Source organism: Lepidochelys kempii, chromosome 25 (assembly GCF_965140265.1).
Source record: "Lepidochelys kempii isolate rLepKem1 chromosome 25, rLepKem1.hap2, whole genome shotgun sequence".
Taxonomy (NCBI): Eukaryota; Metazoa; Chordata; order Testudines; family Cheloniidae; genus Lepidochelys; species Lepidochelys kempii.
Window position 1 is genome coordinate 13,899,363 of NC_133280.1, and position 24,194 is coordinate 13,923,556.

The 24,194-nt window shown below is 58.8% G+C and overlaps 1 protein-coding gene across 1 annotated transcript; it reads left to right on the top strand.

The window, feature by feature from the left end:
* Positions 1-3,009: 3,009 nt before the first annotated feature.
* Positions 3,010-23,146, top strand: B3GNT3 (UDP-GlcNAc:betaGal beta-1,3-N-acetylglucosaminyltransferase 3). The gene is made up of 2 exons (XM_073323713.1): positions 3,010-3,328; positions 20,059-23,146. The coding sequence occupies exon 2, from the start codon at positions 20,065-20,067 to the stop codon at positions 21,220-21,222; it is 1,158 nt and encodes a 385-aa protein (XP_073179814.1). The 5' UTR covers positions 3,010-3,328; positions 20,059-20,064; the 3' UTR covers positions 21,223-23,146.
* Positions 23,147-24,194: the final 1,048 nt, after the last annotated feature.

Here is a 24,194-nt window from a genome sequence, read left to right on the forward strand (position 1 = left end):
GCTGTGGCCAAGGTGCTGTTCTGGGGCTGTCTGGGAGCCTGGTTAAACTAGGGGTTGGGGGGGGGGCGCTCTGCCCCACTGCGGCGTAGGCACAACCTGGCAGGCTCAGCCCCGAGAGCCAGGCCCAAAGGGGCCGTGGGACCGGAGCTCGGCCTGTCACCTCGCGGCCGCTAGGGAAGCCGGGCGTGGGGCCATCCTGCGCTGCTCCTTGCACCATGCTCCAAGGCTCTGCCAAGGCCTCTCTTCCCCCTGCGGCCCTGGGAGGGGGAGCTGGGCTGATCCCCTTCTTGCCCAGGGCTGTGTAATCTCCATCCTGGGGGGCTTGGCAGCGCAAACCAGTCCTTGCCACCTGCCCTGCTCTGAATAGAGCACAGGCCAGAAGTGCAGGGTCTCTGGTCAGCCTACGCCTGGGGGGACCCCACCCCACACACTGCCTGGCTCCAGCCATCTCTGCCTACCCAGCCCCCAGGCTTGCTGTGCATTGCTGAGATGCTGCACCTAGCTCCCACCCCACATCAAACCCATGATCAGCCCTGCCCCTGTGCAAGAGACATGAGGGGCAGCCCCGTAGCTGCAGTGCTTGCAAGCAACCGTGCCCCCGCCCCAGGAGCTCTCGGGTTAACTTCCTTGGGGTCCCCCACAAACTGGGATAGAATCAGTGTTTTTGTAGGTCATCCATCCTGCTGTTACCTGGGGCCTGTGGGGCAGGGTGGGAGGGCTAGAGGCGGCTGGCGGGAGAAGATGGGTCTGTCCCACAACACATGCTGCATCCAGGATCCCAGGGTGGTGGCAGGGGAAACAGACAGTGCCGGACCCCCCACCCCCACCCCAGCCTCGAGGTCTGTGAATGCCAGGCAACCTAAGAGCCAAACGCTGGTATGCCCATCACAGGGGCGTTAGGCCATGGCCTGGCTGGGCAAAGCCACTCAGAGGCAAGAGGGAGAATTCCCAGCTGGGCTTGGTCCAGGAGCAGTTGAGGAATAAGGGGATGGGCTCCAGGACAACTGGGGGGGCAGGCAGGGAGGGGTGGAGAAAAGGGAGTTTTGGAGGGAGGGAGAGTCGGGACCACACGCTCTGGACGGCTCCCGGCCGAGCCCTCAGAGCTCCTGCTAAACTGGGCTTTTGGTGCACTGCAGCCGGTGCCCAAGGGAGCAGGGACGGAGCAGGGAACTCAAACCGGCTCTCGCAGGTCCCAGGGCAGTGCCCGAACCGAACCATTGCACCCTCCTCCTCCTCCTCCTCTGCATCCAACTGGGCCGAGTGCTGCCAGGGGCCTCCGGCAGCCGCGGACGGGATAAAGGTCCTGCCCCTCTCCTGGCTGTCTGTACTGAGCCCGCCAGCGCCCTCTGTGCTGTGCGCGGCTGGGGCACAAGCCCGGAATGACTGCGGGTGCCATGGCAGCCTCACTGGCACCTTCTCCGCCCACCCCAACGAGCTGCCGGCCCTGGGCGTTGACCTGGGTTACTAACATTTGTACAGCACCTAGCACAATGATGGAGCCGCTGGGGCTCCTGGGTTCAATTTCCTGCTCTGCCACCCACCTGCTGAGCCTCTGCAGGCAAAACCCTGCCCCGTGCTGCCTCAGTTTCCCCATTCCATAGACTGGGGGCAGGGCCCTACCTCCTAACTCTGCTGGGGAGGGGGTTGAAGGGCAGGGCCTGGTTACTCCTCCAGCAGCCCAGGAGCCCACTGCAGACAAAGCTGCCACCCCCACCCTAGGCTGGGATGCGGCAAAGGGCTCTGGGCACAGACTCTAGATCATTTCCTGAGTTACTGAAAACACCCTTCCGGCTGCTGCTGCTTCGAGGCGGCTGGAGGTGCAGGTAGGCGTGCCAAGCCAGGGGAGTGGGGGAACGGGTGCATGTGTGTGTCCATGTCCCCCTACAGGGGAGCTAGGGGCAGGGCCTGATCCCCCAGCTTCCCCCAATTTGCCTGTCCTGCCTTGGCATTTACAGAAAATTCTGTGGGAGGAGGTGAAGGGGACCAGTGAGGGGTCCAGCATTAGGCAGCTCAAGGGGGCTTTCCAGCTGGGTTTCCAGCCTCAGCTGCTCCCTCCCCCCCCCAAAAGAATCAAAGCAGCAACCTTCAGTTGTTGTAAAAGGAAATGCCTGAGGCTAAGCCCTGCCCTTCCCGGCTGGGGATCTCCAAGCGTTCCTGCCCCGGGGAGGCCGGGACTGTTATCCGCTCCCGGCCATCGCCAATCACCTTCCCATGCAGCTGGGAAAGCAGCGAGAGCACAAGGGCGTGGGAACAAACTCCCCAGGCAAAGGGGTGGTCTCTTCCACTGGGGGCAGGTGCTGAAGAGCCAGTGACACACCGGGGAGGGGCTATGGGGGTGGGGCAACCCCAGCCCTCCTGCTGAATGGCTCCTCTGGGGGTTAATTTGTGCGGGGAGGGGACGACTTTCCTATCAGCGTCTTTCCTATCAGTTGTGTTGGCAACAAAATAGCAAGCAGACCCCACTGCTATAGCCTAAGAGAGTTGTTTCTGTCAAGGATAAAAGTCATACTACTCCTGCCAGCTAATGGAGAGGCTCCTCTTGGCCCTGTGGTAGCGTTCCCTGCTTTTTGCTCTGGTGCTGCGGGTTTCTGTGTCAGCTGGCTGCAGCCTTCGCCTGTCTGCAAGGTATGTTACAGCCTCGCCGGGGCCAGGTGCCTGCTGAGTTCGGAGAGCAGGCTCAAGCCCGTTTTTGCAACCTCTTTGTCCTGATCACCTGGGCTGTTCCTGCCCTTGGCAGCGTCGGCTTGGTCTAAAGCTATGGCATTTGCTTACGTGTTTCCTCGCAAAATGCCAGATTCTTCTAATGTAGAGGTATTACCCCAGCACCTAGAGGCCCCAGAAGGGAGCAGGGTGGGGCCAGGCACTGCACAAATACATGCTGAGTCCCTGCTCCAAAGAGCTTACAATCTAAGGAGGCCAGCCAGACAAAGGGGGGAGGGGAAACTGAGGCATTGCAAGGGGAAGTGGTCACGAAGCAGGAAGAAAGCCCAGCTCGGAGCGCTAGCTCGGGGCCCTGCCTGCTGCCTCACAGGGCAGAACTTCCCGTTTGACCCCACTCTGCTCTGAGGCCCCAGGGTTAGCTCTGAGCAGCCCCCTTGAGCAGGGATCTGCCCGGTGGCACGCACGCCTGAGGCACGCCTTGGTGGCACTTTGCCAGCGGCTTCTGACCCAGCCCCTTCCCGGGGAGCTGGCTGGAGCAGCCGCTGCACAGCTGCCAGCTGAACTCCTCCTGAGTGGGAGGGGGCAAACACCCTGCTTGCCTCGTTAGCCTGCAGTGGCCAGGTCCCAGTCACCTGCTGCTCCACAGCGTTGGAATCCGCACCCCGCAGTGAGTAGCTACCCTGTTGTAGGGGGAGATGGGGGGGCTGCGCTTTGCTCTGTGTCTCTGGGGGGGCCTTGCAGAAGCAGAGTGGGCTATGCAGGGGGGCAGAATTGGAGGGACTAGGAGGGTTTCCTTGCTATTGTTCCAGTCAGCTGCCCTCTTCCCTTTCCAGATCAACTCCCTTTTTCCTGGCTTCAAGCTCCAGGCAGTAACAGGCCACTGGGTTTTCCTGCCTGAGCTGGGGAGGTTTCTTCCTTTGTATGCAACAAATGCCGGAGCTCCTGTTTCTCATGACAGGTTTCAGGGTAGCAGCCGTGTTAGTCTGTATTCGCAAAAAGAAAAGGAGGACTTGTGGCACCTTAGAGACTAGCCAATTTATTTGAGCATAAGCTTCCGTGAGCTCCAGCTCACTTCATTGGACGCATTCAGTGGAAATTCCACTCAATGCATCCGGCGAAGTGAGCTGTAGCTCACCAAAGCTGATGCTCAAATAAATTGGCTAGTCTCTAAGGTGCCCCAAGTCCTCCTTTTCTTGTTTCTCATGAATGGCTAAAAGGGAGCTGGGATGGGGGAGCGTCTTGGGGCAGAAGGGACCCAGGCTGTGCCCGCCCCAAAGAGGCCCGAGATGTAGCCGTGTCCCCTCCAGGCGATCTATGGACTCGGTGGGGGTGGAGGAGATCCTCTCCCTTCTCCTGGGAATGAGCTTGTGTTGGTGGCGGGAGAGACCTGGCCTGGGATGGCACCAGAGATTGTGCCGAGCAGGGCACTGTGCCCGCCGGGGGGGATCCCCAGAGTCTGGCTGCTAAGGGGCCCGAATGGTAGCTTTGAAAATCCCATCTGGATAGTGAGTGCCGCAGTGTTTTCGAAACCTGGCCCCATCTGCCAGGCCTTGTCGGAGAAGATCTGAATGATCAGGCCCTGGCAGCAGGATGCTGCCCTCTTCTCTCCCGTCCCTGCCAGCACTAGCGGCTTCCCCACGCAGCTGCTCCCAGTCCAAGGGAGCTGAGATCAGGCTGCAAGGGAGGCAGGATGGTGCAGTGGTTAGTGCAGTGGGCGGGGGAGCCCTGGATTCAAGTCTGATCTGCTCCAGACTGCCTGGGTGATCTCAGCCACGCTGCGCTGCGGTTCCCCCTCTGTAATGGGCGCTGGGAGGAGAAAGACACCACAGACTGCGAGGCGAGCAGGTACCTTAGAGGCAGGTAGTATATTCTAATATAATGCCTAATTCCCCCTTCCTTCGGTCTACTCATGGCTGCGTCCCTGCCGTGGCTTCTTGCTGAGGGGAACGCGTACCATGATTGGCTGGGAGGGTGGAATAAAACCAGCCAAAGGTACAGAAAGTCTCCTCGGGGCTACAGATTTTTGACCCTTGACAAATGGCCCCACGCTTGCTGTTTTCGATGAAGAGCCATCACAGCCCAGTCCCAGAGGGTTCCTCCTTCCTTCAGCTAGGGGAGAGCTCACAGATGCACAAAGCCAGCAATGGGCCTGAGGAAGAAACTCCCCGACCTCGTCCACACCCCGTATCTACCTGTTCCATGGGGCCAGGTCAGACTCGGTAGAGCTCGGCTGAGTGTGGCCAGCTGGGGATCCGTCCCCTTGGTTCCCCGGGTCCGAACTCCCCAGCCCTGGCATCTCCCCTCCTGGCCCCGGTGCATGTTTCCTGCGGTGGCATTAGCTCCTTGCTGCAGCCCTGGCCCTGGCCCTGCCTCGGGTGCTTCCTGAACTCCCAGCTGGTTTCTGAGATGATGCCAGCTGCCGTTTCTGTTTCGTCTCTGCTCCCTCAAGGCTCCTCATGCTCCTGAAGTGAAGTGTAATCTTCCCTGACCAGGAGGGTGCCGGTCCCATGCCGCTCACGTGTGTCTCTGGGTGATAGCTCTTGCCTCCCCCGGCCGTTGCTCTTCTATCTTTTTTACTTTGTCTCCCCCATCCCCAATGTCCCACAATTCCCCCCCGTGCAGGAGCCCCCTTCCCCGGCCTTTCGGGAGGGTGAGGTGTGCTCTGAGCCCTGGGCCGGGAGCTAGCAGCCAACATGGGCTTTGGACAAGTAGCTCAGGCCTGCTCCAGAGCATGGTGCAAGGTGCAGTGTAGACCGGCCCCAGGAGCGGGGCTAGAGCCTTGGACAGTCTGGGAGACAGGAGAGGAGGACGTCCCATTGACCCCAAGGCTGGGTATTAAAGGGTTAAAGAGCTAAGGGCTTTAAGGGACCCAGTGGGGCAGGACCCAGCTGACCTGTCCCAGCCTCTCAGGCGGGGGCAGCCCCCGGGGTGGATCCTGACCTTGTTCTGGGGGCTCAGCCAGGGAAGCAGGAGCGACTTCTAGGCAGACCTACCCTGTTGGACACCCAGGAATTAGCCGCACCAGTGACTGGGATAAGCAGGAGGCTGGCAGACTCCCAGCTGTCCTCGATGCCAGGCCCACATCCTGGGACCTGGGCCTGGTGTTAACAGGCTGGCGCGGCACCAGCCCCAATTCGGTGGCTGCAAAACCACCTGCTGGGACGATGATCTGACAGCCTTTGGCTTCCATGCCAGGGCAGCTCAGCTTGGTGCTGCTGCAGAGCTGGCTGCCTGGGGCCCGGGCTGGGGGCATTGTGGGGCAATTCCTGTCCTTTGTGCTGCCAGGGGGTGCAGGGCAGATTCTCCATGTGCTAGGGAGCTAAGCTGAATAGTTGGGTTCAGGGTGGGGGCTCTCTTAGGTCCAGTGTTGCCTTGCCGGGGGGTGACGACTTCCGTGCCGACCAGGCCTTGGGTTGGAGGGAGGGGGAATTCCTGTACCCCATGAGGCCCTGGAGTCAGCAGAGGGGTGTCTGCTCTGCTGGCTGCTCCCCGATGCTGGGCGGGGCGGGGTAAGGGCGGGGACAGGAGCCCTCTCAGGAAGGTGCTGTCTCCCTTCTGCAGTGTCCAGGTGTAACCAGGCTGTTGGCTGACATTTAAAATGCGGGATTAACTCCCCCACAGCCCCGTTCTGCAAAGGGCGGGGCTGTCCCCTGGCTAAGGCCTCCTCGGCGCTTCCTCCATGCGGTCTGGGTTGGATGCAGGGCTCTGTTTCGCTCCGGAGCGGTGGCGCCGTGACCCACCCAAGAGGTGGCTGCATCGTGTGCCGGGCGAGCCCTCTGCCCGGTGGGGCTCTAGCTGTCAAACAAGCACGTTCCTTGCTCGGCTGGTTCTGGTGATCTAAGTGAACTGGCTGCTTTGCATCTTGCTGCTCCAGTGGGTGCGGAGGCTGCTGAGAGGAGGGAGTGCAGCAGTGCCAAGGCGCTGGGTTGCAAAGCAGCCCAGCCCCTGGGCGAGGGGAGATTTGGGGGATGGGCGTTTCCTTGCTTCCACCCTCTTCAAAGTCTCCCTTGATCTTGCCGCTTCTGCTGCCTGACCCCTCACGCCAGGCTTCTCTGCCTCGCTGCTGGCTTCCATCTGCCCAGGGGGTCCCTGAGGCTGAGCCATCCCCGACCAGAGCTTCTGGCGTGAGTTGTCCCAGGAATTGGAGGGGAGGGGCTTTGTGGCTCATGCTGGGGAGGGGGGCGGGGGGATGCTAGCCAGGAGCTGGGACCAGCTAGGCTGGTGCAAACGGGCGCCAGGCCCAGCTGGGGGACCCTCTCCACCAGGAGCAGAGTCTGTGCTGCCAGGTCCGGCGTGGGTTTTGGGGTGGGCAGTGCAGGCCTGCACCCTGGCAAGTCTTCGCCCCTGCAAAGCCCCCTGGGGGCCAATGATGCAGGGATGCAACCTAGGAGCGTTCTCAGGGCTGCTCTGGTTGGCGTGCGCCAGGGCAGGGCGCTCCTTGCAGCCCAGACCAGGGGTGGTGCAAGTTGCTTAGGGCCTGATCCTGCACAGGGGCTGAGGTTCTGCCAGGGATGTGCACTCCTGTGGGGGCACGTGGCAGCTGGCAAGGGGCATGTGATGCCTGGCAAGAGGCACTTGGCACTCCTTGGCCTCAGGAAGGTCCCTTGTGAAGTAACAGCCAGGCTCTGCCTGTCACGGGGCCAGCTTGCTGAAGGAAAGTTTAGCTGGAGCTAAGCAAACACCCTGGGAGATGCTTGCTTGGGGCTCGGCTGATTGGACAGGTGCGTGGCGTGCCTCTGGAGAATAAATACACCGAGCAGGGCTCCAGATGCTGCCAGCGAGTCGTGGAGGCTCGAGTGGCGCAGGGGGATTTGCCAGGCTGGCATCACCATAGCTACGTGGGGGAGGTGGCCCCTTTCCGCTGCTCGGCGCGCCCCCAAAGTGACTGAAGCAGCTGGCGCCGTCTCTCCTGTGTTGAGATGCTGCTCTCGATGGGTGGGTGACTCTGCCCGTCTGAGTTGGCACCCTTGGAGCCGGCACGCGTCGTTACCCCCCTGTGAGGAACGTGGTTTAATACGGTGAGCGGGTCGGGGTGTGGCGAGGTGAAGGCAAGGCCCTAGGGATGCTGCAGCCCGAAGGCTCTCCCGCCGCTCGGCTCCTGTGCCGTTGGCCTCTCCCCGTGCCACGGCCCTGCTCCCCACTTTGAGTGACAGTGATAGGGGGAGGGGGTGTGAATGCCCCTCTCCTCCCAGGATTAGCTGTGTGTGGGGGGGGGATCGCAGGAAGCAGTTGGTTTTGGAGTTAATAGTTCTTTGAGATGTATGGGGCAGTCGCCCCCCCCCCCCCCTGGCCACGAGGAGCAATTGTCTCTTGGCGGATTCAGGCAGCCATCACTGTGTCAGTTAAGCTCAGGGCAGCTGCCCCTGCTCTCAGAGTGATTGTCTGGGACCCTCTGCGAGCCTTGCTCCACAGGTTGTGTTTGGAGCTTCTGTGGGAACCATGTGGGCCAGAAATGTTTTCTGTTTTTGGACGCTGAGAATCTGGTGTCATCCTGTGGCTCCAAGAGTTGGGGTCCTAGGCCCAGCTTAGAGCACCCATGAACCCCCACAAAGACTAGTTAATGCAGAGCCAAGGCTGCTGCCCTCTGCGATTTGCACCTCTGCAGACAGAGAGAGTTTAATGGTTAAAATTCAAACACGGGGAAACCAGGAAAGGCCGAGCATGAGTGATGGTGAACACAGAGCCTTAACTCTGCCCGAGAGGAGACCCCGAGGATGAATTACAGGCACTGACTCCAGATAAAGCAGGGCTCCAGATACAGGGGGCTACTGGGGGGAAAATCAACTGAAATATTTTCCCATTGAAAAATCAGCGTGTTTGATGGGAAAAGATTGATTTGTGGCCAGGCTACATCTCCCTAGAGGCACGGGGTGCCTTCCTGGGGCCACTCCTTCCATGGTGATCAGCAAATGTCAATTTTACCAGACCCCCAAACCAGCAAACTGTTTCCACAGATGATGATGACTGAGGTTAATGGAGCGGCAAAGTGAGAACAGGGCTGCTGGAGAAGGTAGGGTTGGCAGTAAGGCGGCTCCCTTTGGGCATCTTGATATGTGACGTTGACAATTTGTGTTTTGATGGCTACGAAGCTGGAACTTTTTGAATCTCAACAGTAGATAATTGTCCGAGCCGCCAGGAGTTTCTCACAAATGTGAAAATTTCAATTGATGATTTTTTTTAAAAAAGCTTAAACATGAACGTCGCTCGTCTCCATCAGAATGCGAAAGGCCGAACGCTGCCCAACCTAATCCCAGGGGCTGTCGTCCAGCAGAGGGGGCAGGGCTGGGAGGTTTGAGGGACCCAGACCTAGAGTCCCAGAAAGCAGCCAGTGGCAGCCGCAGGGCTGAATGCTGACCCCCAAACGAGACAGCTTCCATGTTTCTGAGTCGTTCTGCTTATTTCAGGATGACGCCAGAGAATCCCCCTTTTCCCTGATCAGCGCAGGGAGTGGCCGTTGCACGGGGGTGACGCGCATGGCAGCGTGACGGGAAAGTGACCTAGTGTTGAACCGTAGGGTAAGGTGATGCCAATGCAAACCACAGAGAGCCCGGGCGGTGGCTCTAACCCACCTGCTAGTAGAGACGGTACGTTGGGAAGCTCTGGACCTTGTGCCCCATGGGCACCTCCAGGGAATGTCTGGACAGGCTGCCAACAATGGCAGCGTAGCGTGGGCAGAGGATCAGACTGCCCACAAACCGCCCCGAGGGGACTTGCTCAGGTGCCTCCCTGCTCCCAGTGCAGTGTGGGGGAAGAAGACTTTTAGACCCCAGTGTCACGGAGTGTGGGGGAGTCTGGGCCCTGCACCCCTCTTCCTGGGATTCACTGAGACTCTCAGCCAGCCAGTAAAACAGAAGGTTTATTGGACAACAGGAACACAGTCCAAAACAGAGCTTGTGGGCACACCCAGGACCCCTCAGTCAAGTCCTTCTGGGGGAGCAGGGAGCTTAGACCCCAGCCCTGGGATTCCCTGCATTCCTCCACCCAGCACCAAACTGAAACTAAACCCACCCAGCAGGTTCCCTGCTGCAGCCTCCGTCCACGTTCCTGGGCAGAGGTGTTACCTCCCCGCCCCCTCCTGGCTCAGGTGACAGGCTCTCAGGTCTCCCATCCCCAGGGCACATTCCCAGGTCAACACTCCCCCCTCCCTGCTGCATCACATTGTCACATCTCTCCCCCCTTCGAGACTGAACTGAGTGGGGTAACCTGGGGAAGTTCGGGGCCCCCTCTCCGGGACAGCGCATCCGCTATCAGGTTGGCACTTCCCTTCACGTGGACCACGTCCATGTCGTAATCCTGCAGGAGCAGGCTCCATCTCAGGAGTTTGGCGTTGGCTCCTTTCATCTGGTGCAGCCTGGTCAGGAGAGAGTGGTCGGTGTACACACGGTGAAGTGCCGCCCGAAGAGATAGGGCTCTAGTTTCTTGAGGGCCCACACCATGGCCAGGCACTCCTTCTCGATGGCCGCGCAGTGTTGCTCCCGGGGTAGCAACTTCTTGCTCAGGTACACGATGGGGTGTCTCTCTCCCCCTTTTCATCCTCCTGCATTAACACCGCCCCCAGTCCCATGTCTGAGGCGTCGGTGAACACCACAAAGGGCTTGTCAAAGTCTGGGTTTGCCAGAACTGGGCCACTGACCAGAGCCTCCTTCAGCGCCCGGAAAGCCTCCTGGCACTGCTCAGTCCAGACCACCTTGTCTGGCTTCCCCTTCTTGCATAGCTCAGTGATGGGGGTGGCTATGGCGCTAAAGTGGGGCACAAATCTTCGGTAGTATCCTGCCATCCCAATAAAGGCCTGGACCTGCTTTTTGGTGTGGGGAGTGGGCCAGTCTCTGATCACCTCCACCTTAGCTGGTTCCAGCTTTAGGCGGCCGCTCCCCACCCGATGGCCCAGGTAAGATACTTCAGCCATCCCCACCTTGCACTTCTCCGCTTTTACAGTCAGCCCAGCCCCCTGGAGTCGGTCCAGCACTTGTCTAACCTGGGACACGTGGTCCTCCCAGGTCTGGCTAAAGACACAGATGTCATCAATATACGCCACGGCAAAACTCTCCATCCCCCTCAGTAGCTGGGCCACCAGGCGCTGGAAGGTGGCCGGCGCTTCCTTGAGGCCGAAAGGCAGGGTCAGGAACTCGTAGAGCCCCAGAGGGGTGATAAAGGCCGATTTCAGCCGGGCATCTGCATCCAGCGGCACTTGCCAGTAGCCCTTTGTAAGGTCCATGGTAGTAAGGTACCGAACTCCTCCCAGCTTGTCTAGGAGCTCGTCAGGCCTGGGCATGGTGTAGGCATCCGATACAGTGATGGCATTGAGCTTCCGATAGTCCACACAGAACCGGACCGACCCGTCCTTTTTGGGGACCAGCACCACCGGCGAGGCCCAAGGGCTGGCAGATGGCTGGATCACCCCCAAAGCCAGCATGTCCCAGACCTCTCTTTCCAGGTCCTGAGCAGTTTTCCCTGTGACTCGGAAGGGGGAGTCAGGTTAGTGCGTCCAGGCTGGTTGGAAAACAGCTGTCAGTACGGATGCAGCACCCCCCTGACCTCAGCTTGCTGGGCAGGGGTTAGCTGATCCGAGAGGGGAATTGTTTCCAGGGGGGAACCAGCCCTGGTCCCAGGGAATAGATCTACTAAAGGGTCATCTCCCTGCTCCTCCCACTGTCCACACACGGCCAACACCACATTCCCCCTGGCATAATATGGCTTCATCATATTCACATAGTACACCCGGCGGTGGTGCGCCCGGTTCGACAGCTCCACCACGTAGTTTACCTCATTGAGCTGCTTGACAACCTTGAAAGGGCCCTCCCAGGCGGCCTGTAGTTTGTTCTTTCTCACGGGGATGAGAACCATCACCGGATCCCCGGTGCGTAGACACGGGCCCGCGCCGTGTGGTCATACCAGACCTTCTGCTTCTTCTGGGCTCTGGCCAGATTCTCCCTGGCCAGGCCCATGAATTCAGCCAGTCTTTCTCGGAAGATCAGGACATACTCCACCACTGACTCTCCATGGGGAGTGGCCTTCCCCTCCCACTCGTCTCTCATCAGGTCCAGGGGGCCCCTCACCCTCCTTCCATATAACAGTTCGAAAGGCGAAAATCCGGTCGACTCCTGGGGCACCTCCCTGTACGCGAACAGCAGGTGAGGTAAGTACTTGTCCCAATCCTGCGGGTGCTGGTTCATAAAGGTTTTCAGTGTCATCTTTAGCGTCCCGTTAAACCTCTCCACCAGCCCATTGGACAGGGGGTGATAAGCTGAGGCCCAGTCATGCCAGACCCCACATTTCTCCCACAAGCACCGGAGCAGGGCCGACATGTAGTTGGATCCTTGGTCTGTCAAGACTTCCTTGGGGAACCTCACTCGGCTGAAAATGGTCAGGAACACGTCGGCCACGGGGTCTGCTTCAATGGAAGCTAAGGGCACTGCCTCGGGGTAGCGGGTGGCAAAATTTACCACCACCAGAATGTATTTCTTCCCTGACCGGGTCGTCTTGCTGAGAGGCCCCACGATGTCCATGGCCACCTTCTGGAAAGGCTCCTCTATGATGGGCAAAGGTCTCAAAGCCGCTTTCCCCTTGTCCCGGGCCTTCCCCACCCTCTGACAGGGTCACAGGATCGGCAATACTGCCGGACTGTGGTAAAGACCCCGGGCCAGTAAAAGTTCTGTAGCAACCTCTGCCGGGTGCGCCGGATTCCCTGGTGCCCTGCGAGGGGGATGTCATGGGCCAGGTACAGGAGCCTGCGGCGATACTTCTGGGGGACCCCCAGCTGCCTCCTGATCCCACAGGACTCTACTTCCCTTGTGGGAGCCCATTCTCGGTACAGGAACCCCTTCTCCCACAGGAACCTCTCCTGGCAGCCTCTCCTCATGGTCCCTACCACACTGAGGTCGGCCAGGTCCCTGAGCTTCCGCAAGGAGGGGTCTTTCCTCAACTCGGCCTGGAACTCAGCGGCTGGGGAAGGGATGGGGACCGGCTCCCTCTCACTGGCCGGGTCTGAGGCCACAGCCTCTCCGAGCCGTGCCCCTCGGCGCTCCCTCCCCACCAGGGTAGGGTCCTGCGCCTCCGGTGTGGTACCCTCCCCAAGGTCAGGGTGCAGCGCCCCTCGCCGGCTCTGGCTACGGGTCACAACCAGGGCGGTCTGGGGGTTGCTTGGCCAGTCCTCTAGGTCCCCCCCATCAAAACCTCAGTGGGCAAATGGTGGTGTATCCCCACATCCTTGGGGCCCTCCTTGGCCCCCCCATTTCAGGTGTACCCTTGTCACGAGCACCTTGAATGGGGTTCCGCCCACCCCCGTCAGGGTCAGGTAGGTGTTGGGCACCACCCGATCTGGGCCACCACCTTGGGCTGGGCCAGTGTCGCCTTCGCGCCCGTATCCCAGTATCCATTGACCTTCCTCCCATCCACCTCCAGGGGAACAAGGCACTCTCTCTGGAGGGACAGCCCCACGCCCACCCTGTAAACCGAGCACCCTGAGCCCAGAGCCTCCAGCCCTCTGGCGGGGCTGGCTGGGGGTACTCTTCCCTCCTGAGCAGGTGGTAAACTGGCAGCCCCCCTTGCCTGGGTCGTCTGCCCCTCGTCCACCTGGGTCCCTACCCAGTTAACTCTGGGTAGGTTGGGTCTGATCAGTCTGTCCCTGAGCCCAGGGCACTGGGACCGTACGTGGCCTCTCTGGCCACAGTGATAGCAGCTCAGGTCTCGTTGGTCCCCTCGAACGGGTCGGAGGGGCCTGACGCCAGGCGTTCCCCTTGGGAGGGGGTTCTCCCTATTTCCCCGCTGGGAGGTCCTCTGATGACTCTCTCTCTGCAGCGGGGCGGGGGGGCCTGTTCTTTTGGGACTCCTCCCGGCTACCCACTGACCGACTGTTCACAAACTCGTCGGCCAGCTGCCCTGCGTGCTGGGGGTTCTCGAGCTTTTTGTCCACCAACCACAGCCTCAGGTCAGAAGGGCACTGATCATACAGTTGCTCCAGTACGATTAGGTCAAGCAGGTCCTCTTTAGCTTGGGCCCCAGCTGTCCACTTGTGGGCATATCCCTGCATTCGGTTGACCAGTTGTAGGTAGGTGACCTCAGGCGTTTTATGCTGACTCTGGAACCTTTTCCGGTACATCTCGGGGGTCAGCCCAAACTCACGGAGCAGGGCCTTTTTGAACAGTTCGTAGTCCCCTGCCTCCACCCCTGTCATTCGGCTGTACACCTCCACGGCTTTGGGGTCCAGTAAGGGGGTGAGAAACTGGAGCCTGTCTGCAGGGTCAACCCTGTGCAGCTCGCAGGCATTTTCGAAGGCTGTCAGGAAGCTATCTACGTCCTCCCCCTCCTTCCGCTGGGCCAGGAAGCACTTATCAAAGCTCCTTGCAGTCTTGGGTCTCCCCGCACTCACCGCAGCCGGGGCCCCACTGCTCCTCAGCCTGGCCAGCTCCAGTTCATGCTGTCTTTGTTTCTCCTTCTCCTGACATTCCCACTCCTTCTCCTCCTGCTCATGTTGACGTTGTTTTTCATGATCCTCCAGCTCCCTCGTTTTCATCTCCCTCTCCCATTCCAGACGCATCCGCTCCAGGGATGGGGAGCTCTGCCGTGAGGATCCCCTGCTGGCTGCCGGGGTCAGGGTGCCCTCGGTATTCGCTGGCTTCCCCCAGGCCTAGGTTAGGAAGGGTCTCGGGATGTCCTCGGCAGCAGTCTGACCCCTCCCAGCTCGGTCAGGGCCCACGCTGCGTCCGCCGGGTGGCTTCCCTCAGGGATTGGGTCATCCAAGCGATCCCTCTCCTCCAGCTGGGCAATCAGCTGCTCCTTGGTGGACCTCCCGATGCGCAGCCCCCTCTGCCTGCACAGCTCCACCAGGTCGCTCTTAGGGCGTTTAGTGTACATCTCCCTGCTGGCCACTTGCAGGCCGGGCAGCTTTCCACAGTTTCCAGGAAAAACCCCTAGTGTGCCAGTCCTTCTTGAGGTCACCACCTCTTTGCCAGAGTCGAGCAGCAGACTCCTCCGCCCCTGGGACCGCTTGCTGCAATCCCCCGGGGGACCCTGTTACTGCAAAAGTCCTTCTCTCTGGTCACATGCTCCCAGGGGTTAACTGCCCCCTGAAACTGTCTCTCTCTGAATCTTCAGCACACCTGTTCCCCGTCAATCCCCCTTCGTTTTATTGCTCCCCAGTCACTTACTGCAGGAAGCGCCATTCACGGGGTGCAGTACATCCCACCGCTGCCACCAGTTGTCATGGAGTGTGGGGGAGTCCAGGCCCTGCACCCCTCTTCCTGGGATCCACTGAGACTCTCAGCCAGCCAGTAAAACAGAAGGTTTATTGGACAACAGGAACACAGTCCAAAACAGAGCTTGTGGGTACACCCAGGACCCCTCAGTCAAGTCCTTCTGGGGGAGCAGGGAGCTTAGACCCCAGCCCTGGGGTTCCCTGTGTTCCTCCACCCAGCCCCAAACTGAAACTAAACCCACCCAGCAGGTTCCCTGCTGCAGCCTCTGTTCACATTCCCAGGTAGAGGTGTTACCTCCCCCTCCCCCTCCTGGTTCAGGTGACAGGCTCTCAGGTCTCCCCTCCCCAGGGAACATTCCCAGGTCAACACTCCCCCCTCCCTGCTGCGTCACATCGTCACACCCAGTGAAACCCTTTGTCCCACTAAGAGGGGATTGGAGGAAAAGTGACATCTGGGCAGGAGCCGTCTCAAGAAACCTGCCCCTTGGCCAGGTGGGGACTGGGAACCAGGTGCCTTATCAGCATCTGGGAGGCCGAGGAGATAAAGGCCTGGGCATGCAAAGAACAAGGCCTTGGAACAAATAAGGGCAGCCACTGTCCTTCAGCGCCGTGTGCAGGTGCACTGCATCCGGGGACCTGACCATGCTGCCCCTGGGGGGCTGCCCCTGGGGGGCTGCCCCTAGGCCTGCAGCCCTGCCGGTGGCCAGAGCTCAGGGGAAGAGGGGACAAGACCTAGCTGCCAGGAAGCCACTGGGGCTGCCAACGCTTGGCTCCCGTGGGCAGGCAGAGCCCCGGTAGCTGGGACTGAGCTGCAGTCTGCATGCAGGGGAGCAGTTGGGCCAGGAGACCACCATGGTGTAGCCATGAAAATGAGAGAGGAAAAACACCCTGGGGGGGGGGGGGGAGATTTTCCTTTTTCTTTTGTGTGTTTGAAAAAATGTTTTAATTTGGAGATTTTCTTTTAAAAGAAAACAGCAACCCAGGAAAATACAAAATCTTGTTTTTTGAAAACTGACTTTATATTTCCACATTTTTGTTGGGGGGAAGAGAAGAGGAATACGAGAATGTTGAGGGATGTGGGGAGGAGAACCCCCAAATATTTTCACCATTTCCCTAAATGGCTTGGAACTTCTGGGTCGAGCCAGGGAAAGCTTTTTCAATGAACAATAAATGCACCAAAAATGCATTTTATTTTTTTTTCCAGGGCACTAAAACTCTTTGCGAATTTGGGTCGAATTCAGTGAATAGTTTCAGCTAAAAAAAAATTCCATCGTTTTCTCAAGAAGTCAAAACTCTTTCATCCATTTTGAAATGAAACCTCTCAGGGTTTTGTTTGGCGATGGTGTGTCATTTAGACAGGTAGCGAATTGAAATTAAAAAAAGGGGAAAAAACATTTCTCCCCCCACCCCCCCAAATTATTTTGTAACAAACAAAATGTTTCATTTGACTTAAAACAAACAAACATTTGTGAGGAAAAAATTGGACAAATTCCAGGTTCAAACGGAAACAATTTTTTCTTTTCTTCTTTTTAAGTTTGTCCTCCCCCCCCCCCCCCCGAACTGACATCAGTTCACTTCGTTCTGCTTCTGGGTTCTGTTTCTGGTGCTGGGAGGAAGTGTGATATCTGGGGCGGGGGGGCCAGCGGTCAGGACTCCTGGGTTCTGTTCCTGGCTCTGCTACTGACTGTAACCTTTGTGCAAATCCTTTCCCAGGGCTGTAGCATGAGGCTCAGCGGCTACTTCCTGGTGGGTGACATTGAGAGGGTTAATTTAAGTCTGTACCATGCATTTAGATCCACTGGTGGCAAATACATTAGCAATGCAGCTTACTGCAGATCTGATTTCTGGTTTTCTTTAGATGCTCTGCCAATGTCCACAATCTGCTATTCAGGGCTCCTTTGCTGGATTTCAGCAAGCTCTGCTAACATGGACTAATCCTTGCAAACTCCAAGGGAGTCGGGGGTTACCAAGCTACCTGAGCCCCAAAGCGGGTGGGTTTATTATTTTTTTGCTGAGGCTGCACAGTGAAGTGGGATTAGGACGCCAGGCTCCCAGCCTGCTGCTTGCCCCACTAGACAACGCTGTCTCTGGTGTTTCTGTGAGGGGGCATGTGCATGCCAGAGCTCTATCTGGGGCTAGCTAGGGACTGCTCTTTAAATGAGTGCATGCTGTCACCCCGATAGGGGGCCAGAGGCAGAAGCTGCAATCCAAGGAGATCAGGCAGACCAAGGAAGGATGATTACCCTATTTTACCCGTGGGGAACTAAGACGCAGGCTTTGTCATCGCTGACCCCAAAGTTCACGGCGAGGGAGCAAGCAGGGGTAGTTCTGTCCCTGGGAAATGCTGCTAGAGACAGGGTTCTTGTGGTGCAAGCAGCTTAAGAGCGTGAGGCTGGCTCCCTTCATCGTCCCCCACCTCGCAGTGATGCCAAACACCCTGTCTGCACTGTGGTTTTGCAGCGATGTGGCTGAGTGAGTCAATTTATCCCTTGGTTAAAAAATGCACCTTTCTGTCGTGACGGCAAAGCCCCAGAGCGCTGCAGCGACCTACCCAGTGAATGAAACCCCAAGCTCCTGGCTCCTCGTTCAGCCTCTTAATTGTAGGGCTGCCTTCTTTGTCAGTAGGCTTTGGGGGGGGGCAGATGAGGGTGGCCTGAGGCTAGCATGCGAGTGTCTGTGTGTGACCATAGGGCATGGACCCGCGGTGGGGCACCCGGCCCATGGCCTGACCACTGTTAAGTGTGTCCATGAGATAGGGTAGCCACCCAGCTGGTTTTGGAGTAGCGGAGCCGGTTTTGGACTGGCCTGGCTGGTTTTTGTACTCTCCTGCCAGCCTCCTTTGCTGGTGAGTTGTTGTTGTTTTTTTTGCCATGTGCCCATGCAGCTGCGAGCACAGAGATTGGGCGAGTAGCCACTGCACACATTACAGCCGGGGGCGTGCACCCAGGTCCCGCTCTGCCAGCACAGTGGGCCGGGTCCTCGCCTGCCAACAGCCAAAACCGGAGCAGCTCCTCTCAGTTCCGGGGCCAGCCGGGAAGTGGGCGGACCTGTCACCCGAGGGGTAAGGTGAGGAAGGGGCAGGGAGGGACAGCAGAATGAGTCCCGCAAGGACTGAGACTCCAGGAAGGGGGTGGGTGCAGGGGCTTCTGGGCCATGGGGGATAAGGCCGCTGGTGCGAGAGGTGGGGCACCTGACAGGAGAAGAAGAGGGTCAGATGAGGTGGGGATGGGGCAAATCTATGCCCCACTTTAAATGGTGCTCTGCAGCACCCACCCCACCCTTCTCCATTGTGAGACAATTAGGGCGTGGTGAGCATGGCTGCTGTGAGTGGGTGTCTGATGGTGGGAGAAGAAGGAAGCTGATTCAGCAAGGAAAAGGTCTACGTATACAACACGCTGTGTGTGTGTGTGTGTGTGTGTGTGGGGAGTAGGGAGTGTTTGGGGAGGAGACTACAAGGTGCGAAACCACACACAAGAAAGGCGGCCGATGGTGCTATTTTAAAATCTCCTTTCAATGCAATGCGAGCTGGGCTCTGGCCCAGGCTGATGAGGGACATGCCAGGAGCTGCGTTGCCCAAAGCACCCTCCCAAGAGGCATTGGCTGTGGTTGGCATTTGCTGCAGCAAACCTTGAACAAAATCGAGATGAGCTTGGACTGTTGCTGATCAAGTTTTTTTTTTTGTTTTAAATCCCTGGAGAGCTCTCCCCTGAATGTCTTGGTCATCCCTTAAAGCGGCACCGGGCCTCTGTTGGATGCAGGAGAAATGAGATTCTCTGATTCCGCTTCCTCCTCCTCCCTGTTTTCAGTCAGAAACGGGCGGGCAGAGCCAGTTTTGCTCTGTGTAGACTCACGAATCCTCCTATGCTGGCGAGGGTTGGTGACTGCGACAGGTGGCGTCCCCGTGGGAGAAGCAGCAGCATCATCACCGGTCTTCTCAGCCGCAGGGATGGGAGAAGGGATGAATTGCTGGCTTTCGCAGGCTCTGGAGCTGGTGTCCCAAAGCGACTGGAGCCCCAGATAGGCCTCCTCTGGACCCGAGCTATGTGAAGCTGAGCCTGCCTCAACCCACCAGGTAGCTCATTGATAAAGCTGCTGTCCTTGGGGGGCACCTTGCTTCTCCAGGGCTCCCCTCCAGTTGCAGTGAGGGAGACGCAAGGGGGCCTGATCCGAAGCGCCAGTACGAGTCTCTCCATTGAGCTCGTTGGCCTTCCTGGCTGATCCTGAGGGTCTGTTGGGTGCTGAGGGGCAAGCTGCTGCCACGGCCCCATCCGGCCTAGGAAGCAAAGGATCCTGGGGCTCTAGAGTGCAAGGTTCTCATGCCAACGCCGAGCAGTAACCGGGCTGGGGGGGACATCTTGCATCCCCCTGTGATCTCCAGTCCCTGACGGGTGTGTCTGTGCTTACAGTATGAATGGAGGGCGGAGTCTAAAGTGTGTGTGTGTGTGTGTGCACACTGCTTCCTTCTATTGGGTGGAACTGGAACTTCTAGACTGTGTGTCATAGGGCCTATACTGCTTCATGGAGCTTCTCCCTTGGTTTAGGTGGGAGGAGGTGCTGACTTCTGCCCCTAGCGTTGCTGTGATATTCTGCATGGCGCCCTGGTGGGCAGCACAGCATCAGTCATGACATCCAGGGTGTGCAGGACGTTTTTCCCCAGGTGTGTTGGGAATCTGATTTCCAAATCCCTGCAGCAATGGAGCGATGTCTAATTCCCGGCACGTGTTGTGAGAGAGTCTCCTAAACTGATTGGTGGGGGCAGTGGGAACGGAGAAATGCCCCGAACTGATGCAGTCACTGATGCAGTTTTTTCTCAACCTGCCCATCAACCCCTCGAATAAGCTGTGGAGAAGTACCAATCAGGGGCTGTTGCTGAGAAGCGGGTGGGGATGCCAGGCTGGCTGCCTACCGGCAGGAGTCCAGGATGGCTTTAGCAGCCAGGCTTTCCGTCAGCGACGAAGGTCGCTTGGCACCTCTGAAAATCCGGGTGCTTCACATCAGATGCCTAAAAATGGCTTTTGGAGTTGAGCTTTGGGGCCAGGCTCTAACTAAGGGGAGATGAATGGACAGAAGAGCCCAGGGGATGCAAGCCAGCCGGCTTGGGCAGCAGGAGCTGCAGAGGAGGAGGTGCTTGCACCCCCAGCAGAGCAGGGATGGAGGTGCAGCCATGTGTGGGTTCTCAGCTCTTGCCTCTCTCTCTCTTGCAGGGGAAGATGCTGTCCCGCCGGGGCTGCAAGCTTGAGGTCCTCGTCCTGACTGCGGTGGGGATCCTCTGCCTCCTCTTCCTTCTCGACACCAACAAGGACGAGCGGGTGATGATGGCTGCCAAGAGAGTCAGCAGTACCAGCCCCTCCGCCCCCATGCCCGGCATCCCCACAATCCCATGTCACGTCTCCGAGTGCAAGGAGAACGCCTCGGTGGCCAACATCTCCGGCTTCGCCAGCCTGCCCGGCCACATCCAGGACTTCCTTCGCTACAAGCACTGCAAGGAGTTCCCCCAACTGCTGGATGCCCCTGACAAGTGCGGGGGGGCTGAGGGCTCCCAGGGGGTCTTCCTCCTCCTAGCCATCAAGTCCTCCCCTGGGAACTATGAGCGGCGGGAGATCATCCGCAAGACCTGGGGAGCAGAGAGGACGTACCAAGGGGTCCGCATCCGCAGGGTCTTCCTCTCTGGGGAGGCGGGGGACACGCGGGAGGCTTGGAAGCTGAACCGGCTGCTGTGGCTGGAGGCGGTGGAGCACGGGGACGTCCTGCAGTGGGCGTTCCGCGACAGCTTCTTCAACCTGACCCTCAAGCAGGTGCTGTTCCATGGCTGGCTGGAGGCCCGCTGCCCCGGCGCCCGCTTCCTCTTCAACGGGGACGACGATGTCTTCGCCAACACGGACAACCTGGTGCACTACCTGCTGGACAGGCGGGACGCCAACGATGGCGACAAGCACCTCTACGTGGGGCAGCTCATCGTCGACGTGGGGCCCATCCGCGAGAAGTGGAGCAAGTACTATGTGCCTGAGCAGATCACCGCCCTCAAGTCCTACCCGCCCTACTGCGGGGGCGGCGGGTTGCTCATGTCCGGCTTCACCGCCCGCACCATCTACAAGGAGTCGCTGGGCATCGAGCTCTTCCCCATAGACGACGTCTACCTGGGCATGTGCCTGCAGAAAGCCGGGCTGGCCCCAGCCTCCCACATGGGCATCCGGACCGTGGGCGTCAGGGTGCCCTCTGCCAAGCTGGAGTCTTTCGATCCCTGCTACTACAAGGAGCTGCTGCTGGTGCACCGCTTCGTGCCCTACGAGATGCTGGTGATGTGGCGGGCCATTCACGAGCCGGACCTGCCCTGCGGGAAGAAGCTGCAGGTCTATCAGGGCGTCTGAGCGGATCCTGGAAACTGAGGGGAGGGGGCAACCGGGAGGGATGTAATGCGAGGTTGAAGGTGCTAGGGCATCAGCGGGTGATCCGCCTGTCTAGTTCTTTGCTGCTGTGCCCCGAATGCTCCAGACCCGTCACCTCTTGCTCTTGATGCCTATTCCAGGAAGTCCCGGCTCCAGGGGACGGGACTTCCAGGAATGCGCCTCAGCAGGACTTGCGGCTGACACTGTTGGCTGGTATGCATGGGGTGCACAGAGATGCTGAACAGCTCACTGGCTTCTGGGTCCTGTCCCAACTGGTTTGGCCCGTTGGCCGTTCCTGGGATGTCAGGGGCTTTTCCCCTCCCTTCCCCATGGCTGCAATAGGCATTTCGAGCTGATGCAGGGATCCCTTTGCAGCGATGCCCTTGGGGCAGCTACCTCCAAGAAAGCAAGTGCCAGAAGGCCGCCAGACCAGGGTCTCTGTGGCGTGGAGGGGAGAATTTCTGCCTCCTTGACTAATGGGCATGTTGCCACCTGGGTGCCCAAATCTTGGGGCAGGATGTCACTGGCTTGGCCGATGTCCGGATCTCGGCCCAGACGCTGCGTCTCTGGGGCCAAAGGTCCAAACGCTGCAGGAAATGGGTAGGGTCTCTGGTGTGATGAGCTTGGCTTAGGTCCCAGCCCCAGCCCCTGTTTTACTGGGGGCGCTAAGAGCAGGAGATAGGCACCATATGCATTCCCCGCCCCAGAGCTCTGGGGCCAGATCTGCCCCTGCGTAACTAGCTGTGGTCCCGTAATGTCAATGGAGTCGTGCCTAGCTCTGGGGCTATGATGCAGCAGAGAGTACTAGGGGGATGAGTCTCGTGTTCTCAGCTGGGCCCACAGGGGATCTCTGGCCAGTCCCTTGCTGCTAACGGTCTGGTTGTTGGATATATTGACTGGCAGGGCTGGTGCTTCCAGCCGCTCAAAACCGCTGAGAGAAGCAGTGCCGTTTGCCCTATGAGCTAGGCTGGCAAGGGGTGAAGGAGGAGATGAACCAGGTTGAAGGACTGTGGCCTTGGCCCTCTGGGTAGCTCCGGGGAAGCTGTAGAAAACCTCAGGAGGGCGTGTGTGGCTGCCTCTCCTCTCTCCCAGCACCTGTCTGTGCAGATGTTCCAGTGAGAACTTGTTGCAGGACAAATATTGGCCTGGCCTGGGGGCTTGGCCCTGCCAGTGGGACGGTGTCCCCGCCCTGAGAGGTGCCAGGAGGCCGGCCGTGCCCAGCGGGCTTCAGGCTACACCATCTCGCCCCGAGTCAGCGCGGGAGACTCGGGGTATAAAACTGCATCTCTGCTGGCAGGGGAGGGAGCAAACGGGGGCCTCTCTGGCTCAGCTGTGTCCTGACTGTACTAATAGCCCCCCAATACCGCCCCCCCACTCCTCCCAGGGGCACAGTCCTGCATGGCACCAAGGGGTGATTTTCCAAAGAGCTGCCCTGTCCCTGAAGATCAGGCCTGAGGCACATTCCCGAGCCCCTTGCAGAACACGCCTGATACTTACTAACTGCCCTGGGCCCTTTGAATTCAGGCCTGTGGCTTGGCACGGCCAGACAGGCATGGGGCCGCGGCAGAAGCCTAACATACGACCCTGCCCCGCTCTGCCCAAGCGGAGGGCAAACCTGAGATCTGAATTGCTGTTAAACTCGACCCACCGGCAATGTCTGTTGCTCAATCAAGACAGGTACAAGTGTGCACCACCGAGCCCTGAGGTCTCTCAAACTGCCAGCTGTTCCCCGAGCTTGGGACAAAGGGCTGCTGAGGCTTTATCAGCTCATTGTTCTTGAGGAGATAACAAGCCCAAAGTTTCCTAGGACCCTGGCCTTGGAAAGTGATGAAGTGATGAAAGCCGATGAAGTGAGCTGTAGCTCACGAAAGCTCATGCTCAAATAAATGGGTTAGTCTCTAAGGTGCCACAAGTCCTCCTTTTCTTTTTGCGAATACAGACTAACACGGCTGCTGCTCTGAAACCTGGCCTTGGTTTGTTTGTTTTATGTTTAAAACTAGCTCTTCAGCTATTCCTCTCCCCAGCTCCCCCTTGCTTTACAACGCACCCTCTCTTCTGAACCTAGGCCATCTGTGGTTCAGTTTCTTGTGTAGCCTTGTGCTGGAGTCAGGAACTGCACAGGTTAAATCTGCTGCTGAGATAAAACATCCATCCCCTCCCCGACCTGCAATACAAAGACCCAAAGAAAGCAGAAGTCGCAGGAAACTGAAGATCTGGTTCTATTTTCAGCACATGTTCTGGCAAGGGACCATCTCTCCCCCCTGATTGTGGCAGAATTTTCTTGCTACCCCCTCCCAGGTGCTGTTCGTGGAATCTCTCTGGCCCCTGCAACCCCGAGGTGGGAGGTGAAGCCACCAGCTCACAGACCTGGGGGTGCAAAGGGCTGACCCTCCCTGACGGCGGGGGCGAGGGTTTGCTAGCTCTGAGGTGCGACGCTGTGGTCTGCAAAGCGCTGAGTTGTGGGCTTCCGGCTCCCTCCTGCTCCAGCCAAGTCTAGTTCCTCACCAGCGGCTGCAGGAAGCTGGTTCAATCAGCCGGGTCCTGGGCTGGTGCAGCATGTGGCTCATTCTGTTCCCTCTGCCGTTTGGCCTTCATACACATTGCGGGGGCTTGGCTGGCCCGTAGTGCAAAGCGTGTGGGTCCCTGCTCCTGTCCCCTCCCGACTGTGACTTCTGCCCCTGCCCCGTGGGGTCTTAACCCAGTGAAAACTGAAGTTTCCCAGAGAACTGGGGCCATGTCCTGAGAATAAATGAGTGGTTTTTATAACCAGCGTCCTGCAGCTTGGCTGACTGCTAGTGGGGGAGAGTTTCCTGGGCGCAAGGTTTCCTGGGCATAGCTCCAGGCGATGGGCGGGGGGCGGCCTGGCACTGATTATTCTGTCGCAGGTAGGGTTGCCAGGTGTCCAGTTTTTGACCGTAACGCCCAGTCGAAACGGGACCTTGGTGGCTCCGGGC